Source organism: Python bivittatus, unplaced genomic scaffold (genome assembly GCF_059951505.1).
Source record: "Python bivittatus isolate LINGU-HERP-01145 unplaced genomic scaffold, Pbiv_v1 ctg000340_np1212, whole genome shotgun sequence".
Classification (NCBI taxonomy): Eukaryota; Metazoa; Chordata; class Lepidosauria; order Squamata; family Pythonidae; genus Python; species Python bivittatus.
In genome coordinates, this window is record NW_028277056.1 from 4,205,052 (window position 1) to 4,211,051 (window position 6,000).

General features: G+C 44.2%; 1 protein-coding gene across 1 annotated transcript; it reads right to left on the reverse strand.

Annotated features, from left to right (window-relative positions):
* Positions 1-2,257: 2,257 nt before the first annotated feature.
* On the reverse strand, positions 2,258-5,382 carry TMEM191C (transmembrane protein 191C). Its single transcript, XM_007441188.1, has 2 exons — positions 5,317-5,382; positions 2,258-3,199 (listed from the first exon to the last, which is right to left on the reverse strand). The coding sequence occupies exons 1-2, from the start codon at positions 5,380-5,382 to the stop codon at positions 2,258-2,260; spliced, it is 1,008 nt and encodes a 335-aa protein (XP_007441250.1).
* Positions 5,383-6,000: the final 618 nt, after the last annotated feature.

Here is a 6,000-nt window from a genome sequence, read left to right on the forward strand (position 1 = left end):
GAGAAACCAGGAGGCTGTGAATTCTAGTCCTCCCTTAGGTCTGAAAGATGGCTCGGTGATTTGGGGCCAGCCCAACCCACCTCACAGGGTTGTTGTGGGGAAAATAGGAGGCAGGGGCATTATTTATACTACCTTGTATAAAATAAAGGTGGGATACAAAGATAATACTATAATAAATAATAATAAGTAAGAGCCCTGAGGCTGGATCAGGCCCCAAAGTATATGTAATCTGCTTTCTGTTCCTCTGGTGACAACTGGATACCAGCCCATGGTGGATTTCTATGCATTAGACCCCCTCCAGCCACACTTGGAATGTAGAATGAGGTTGTCTTAGGTTTTGAAGACAATATAGAGCAAAGAGCTGAGACTCACGCAGTCTTCAAAAGTCAACCATGTTGAGTGTGCTCCTCAAAAGCCTCTCCAAACGGCCTTCCCCAGTTGTAATCTGTAACCCAACAGGAGGAAGATATTCGGTACATGAGCAACAGTCAACTCGATCACATGCCTTCTTAGTTACGCTTCTAGGTAAACAGAATCGGACAAAAGTCTTCTCCTGGTCCCATCCTTTTCGTTGCCCTGTCTCCACCTACTTTCATGAGATGGACTCAGGCAACTTCTCCAGGTCCAAGTGTGGTCCTCGGGAAAAGCTGCACACTCCTGGCATTGAAGGATCTTCTGAAGGCTGGTCTGCGTATCAGCTGGCCCTAGTGGGAAGGACTTTTTCTGGCTGTCTTGAAGCTGTCCTCAGCCGGTGCAGTCACATAAGATAGGGCTCTGGTTTGAAACAGCCAGACAAAACACCTTTGTCCTCTTTGATATCCTAGTCCTTTCAGCTCTCTGGCTTAGATTTCTCCTTCCGGTCCTGTCTGTTTTTCTTTCATGCTCTGATACAAACTTAAGATTTGGGGGTTGCTGCAGATCAGCTTGGCCGATCATGGGGCTGTCCTGCTGCATTCAGCTTCAATGACCACAATCCCTCACCTGTCCGGTGACCATAAAAGCACGGGGTCTGTTTGCACTGCTTACAGAATGCTATAAAGGCCCCACAGGTCCCAGAAACGAACAACAACTAGATTTTCTAGTACACTGGAATATAAAATGCAGTCAAAATGTTGCTGTTGGAAGCTTGCATTTTTTAATAACTATTTATGACATCAGGGGCATCCAAGGGGTGGGGGTGGTGTCAAAAAAATCAAGATGGTAGCCACACAATCAAAACCCCACCCCTTTTTGACATGCATCACACATAAAGGGCGGGACTTTGTACAGTCATGGCTGCCATCTTGACTGTGTTTACCCGGTGCCCTTATGTCAACACATGTGCAGCCTTTTGAACAAACTGACTTTTGGAACAATTGCTAGTTATTTCTTAACATGTATATCAGGGCTGTGCAGGTTGCCTTTGATCTGATTTGTATCATCAATTTGATTCAGATCATTAATTGTATCTAATTGACCTTTACATCAATTGAGAAAATCAATTGGATTGGATGCTTCAGTTCAAAGCATCCAGTTGGATCAATTTGGCCCCATTTTCAAGCCATCTGGTTCAATCCAATCTTACTTAGGAAGTCAGTGAGATTTGGAAAATTTGAACTGAATTTCTCATCAAATGTTTGAACTGCAATTTCACCCAGCTCTAATATATATTACATATATATTTAATATATATATTATCTATCTATATTACATTATATACATTACTAATTATTAGTAATCTATATTACTAATAGTCCTCGACTTACAACCACAATTGGGACTGGAACTTCCATCACTAAGTGATGTGTTCGTTAAGTGAGTCACGCCCGATTTTATTACCTTTTTTGCCGTGGTCGTTAAGCGAATCCAGCTTCCCACATTGACTTAGCTTGTGGGAAATCCCCTGGGAAGGCTGCCAATGGTGATCACGTGACCTTGGGATGCTGCAACCATTATAAATACACGCCAGTTGCCAAGTGCCTGGATTCCGATCATGTGACCAAGGGATGCTGCAACACTCGTAAGTGCAAGGACCGGTCGCAAGTCACTTTTTTCAGCACCGTTGTAACTTCGAATGGTCATTAAATGAATGGTTGTAAGTCGAGGACTACCTGTATATGCTATTTCTGTACTGCATTAGATATGCTAGCTTTTAAAAAAAAACTCCAGTAATTAAAAAAAGAACTTGTACCAATCTGCTCATACTCTTTACAATATTTTAAAATCCATAGATTTCTAACATCAAAATCAAAGGGAAAGAAAGGATTCCTTTTGTTGTTCAAAATGGTAGAAGGCCGTCATTTCTCCAGTTCAGGTACTGAGAGAAACTGTAAGCAATGCGTTCAATGTTCTCTTCGCTTACGAACGCCAGAAATGTCTCAGAGATGAATTCCGGATTGACAAAGCGAGCGTATGCAAATACCAGGCCGAGCAAGACATAGCAGCCAAACACCAACATCATCAGAATTTTGGCTGCCATCCATACCCAGCGCAGGATTTTCCTTTTCTTTGACCTGTTCCGCGCCACCCCCACCAGCTGGGCCTCCACTACTTCATGCATCAGCGAGCCCATTTGCACCCGGTTCTCCTGGTCCAGCCGCGAGAATGTGGCCTGTTGCACGCGGGTCTCCAGCTCCTTCTGCAGGTCTTTGATGTCCTTCCTCTGCTTTTCTCTGAGTTTCAGGAGAGTGGTGACTTTCTCCTTCAGTTCGCCAGAATGGCTTCTCTCCACATGGTAGCCGTGCTCCGTCTCAGCCAGTTGATCCTCCAGACCCCGCAGGTACTTCTTAACTTCTGAGGAAAGGGTCCGCATCTCTTCGAGGTCCTTCTCCTGGACAGCCTTGTAGTCTTTGAAGACGGCCACTTGGATGGTGACCTCGTGCATTTCCTTGTTGAGTTCTTCATGGGCTTTCACCAAAGTCTTGTTCTGCAGCTCCACTTGACGGACCATCATGTTGGCAGAGTCGATCCTTTCTCTGACATCCTCCACGATTTTCTGCAGGTGTTCCATTCTGATCTTAAACTGATCCGCTACCTCCTGGAGACTCCTGTGCTGATCTTTCAGGCCTTTGTTCTCCTTGAGTAAGTCCTGGTTCTCTGAGTCGAGGCAGGCTACCGTCTCCCTCAGTTCATCAATCTGGAGGCGGAGACTCTCGTTGGGCCCTGAGTGATCTTCCAGGGCCACTGCCTGCTTTACAATTTTTTCTTCCAAGGTGCTGATCTGTTGGAAAAATGGAGAGAGACAATCACATCCTCTGCTCTGGTCAGAGGAGATTTTGCTAACCTGCCTTCTCCAATCTGGCTCTTTCCAAAAATGTTTGGTTCCATCATCTTCTGCTAGCTTGAGATGAAGTGGGAGATAAGAACCAACCAAGACATCTGTGGGGTGGTGGTGATGATGATGAAAATCTATCTCTGTGGTCACTGGAAAAGGTCTTAGAAATTCAGGGAGCAACTGAGACATGTATCTGCCTTGGAAATAGCCCATTGTCATTCCTACTGAACTGTATAGCGCAGTCAAGCATCAGGAGTTGACCACAGGAAATATCTTCCTGTGTCTGAGTCTTACTGAGTCTTACTGAGTCTTCTGAACCTGGGAATGGTCACTCTGGGATTTGCACAAACCAACATTTGCAATTCAGACTTGTTGGAGGCTATAATTTTATTTGATTTATCATATTTATATAGCCACCCATTTCATGAAACGTGACTCTGGACGGCGTACAATCAAACCACAAAAACAGTTTTAAATAACGTTCGACAAATACAAAAATTAATATTATTATTAAAAGTCTAGGAGAGAGCCTCAGATATTGCAAACAATGGAGCCACCTCATCAGATCACCATGTCCATTTCTGCATATCCAATGGGTGATGTGCTTCAGGTTCAGAAGGGGGCCTCAGAGTCTGATTAAAACAGAGCATTCAGAAGGGAAAAAAATGCTGCCCTATTTATTAATTAGCACTTTAGCTTATGCTGTTGTGAGAACACTGTCTAAAAGTATTAGGTTCTCCCTGTCCATTTCCTAAAAAGAAAGTCTCCTCATGTTTCCCCTTGTGACTTTGACTAGCAGATATTCTCCAACTATTACCTGGAGGCACAAATATTTAGCAAAGACTAGACAACCTGTGACATCGTTTCGTCATTTCAGAGATATTTACATACATCGTTTCAGACGATATTTACATCGTCATCGTTTCAGAGGTATTTCTTTACCAGATTCCTCAAGGCCTTCCGCAAGGGAAGAGCTTCTAATGTGCTGCCTTCGCTGGAAAAGGTCTTAAAAAATCAGGGAACTATTCAGAGATGTATCTGCCGTGAAAATAGCCCATGTCATTCATTTCAAACTGCATAGTACAGTCAAACTTCAGAAGCTGACCACGGGAAATGTTGTATGACATTTTGTATTACATCCGAAAATGTTTTATGTTCATTTTTATGTCATAAAATGTTTTATAAAATTTGTTGAATGTCAATTCCACGGGAGTCATGGGTCCCAGATTTTGGATGCATTCGGTAAGTTAGCCCATTTGAGGTATCTTGGTTCAAAAATGGTCACCTTATGATGCACTATTTGGCCCAGTTAAAGTTACATACAAACAGGCGAGTTTTAGTTGTATATAGATTGGATTTGTACCTTCAAGTTCAGCCTGTGAGAGACAAAAGTCACAGGAGCTGGGTTTAGATCAGTGTTTCTCAACCTTGGGAACTTGAAGATGTGTGGACTTCAACTCCAAAGGCTGGCTGGGGAATTCTGGGAGTTGAAGTCCTCACATCTTCAAGTTCCCAAGGTTGAGAAACACTGGTTTAGATGATATCTTTATCTGGATGAGATAAGTTTCTGCCACATGGTAACCTTGGCTTCTGCTAACTTTGATTAGTTTTTTAAGGCTTATCTTGTGCAAACCCAGTTGGATCGTTTTCTGGGTCAACGTATTATGCGAATGCCAAAAATAGGCTAGTTCAGTCACCAGGCTGAGTATGTTTGGGAAGTAACCAGTGACTATTCAACAGGACACCAGAGCTTCTGGGTTTGATTTTAGTGAATGTACGACAGTGACCTTTGACAATAATTGCCATCAAAAGGAGGTGTCAGCAGCTTAGAAGCAGGGCTTGACATGAAATGGAAGACAGTTTCAACCAACATGCCACAGCATCCAGAAGTATATCTGGCCGACGTAGTCTCTTTTAGGTTAATTTCCCCAATTCATCCAGCCAGGTCAATGTCTACCTTTGTGGTCAAAATGCGCTTCCAGGTGGGACGTTCTGAAGCCAACGTTTTGGCTCCTACTTTTTGCAGATCTTTCTTGGTGCACATCCGTACAGGAGACACGTACCTTCGGCATGGTGGATGGTGGATGGAGGCTGCCGTCGATGCGGGTGCGAGCATTTCTCTGGCTCATAATGACGTCGAACCCCTCTTTTCTAAGCTAGCCCCCTAATTCTGGCTTAACGGGACAGCCCGTTCCTTCTGAAAGCATCTGTTTCTTCCCAATGCTTGGATTGTCAGCCCTGTCTCAGCACCTTCAACCTGAGCGCCCACATGGGGGATATTCCTGCAATACCCAGAGTGCTGGCCATTAAACCCGGTTGCTTTTCATGTTATCCATCTGTTTTGAGTCGAGTTTCCCAGCACTGGGGTCCAGAAGGACAAATGATGCTGGAAATATTGTCACTTGCTATGGCAACCCTCCAGCCAATGAGGTTAGGAGGAGCAAGTGATGTCACAAACCATGGCTTTGATTTGGCCTGGATCGGACCTTGGAAGAAAAAAAGTAACCTGGCTGCATTCACCCAAGATGATTCCCTTGATGGCACCATTTTTGGCCCTGACATGGTTTTGCCAGCAGGCATGGGGATCCCAGGTTGATAAGGAACCCATCAAGTGGCTTGTTTGAATGTGTTGCTGTCACCACGGGGTGGGGTGGAGGGTGTAGTGGGTTTGTATTTGGGGTCTTATTTCTGTAAGCCGCCTGGAGTCACTGTGAGTGGGTTGGGCCGCCATATAAATTGCTTCAATA

Coding starts and splice junctions, on each gene's coding strand:
- TMEM191C (XM_007441188.1), bottom strand. CDS start 5,382: ATGAGCCAGAGAAATGCTCGCACCCGCATCGACGGCAGCCTCCATCCA. Junction 3,200..5,316: donor CACCATCCACCATGCCGAAG/GTACGTGTCTCC, acceptor TTTTTCCAACAG/ATCAGCACCTTGGAAGAAAA.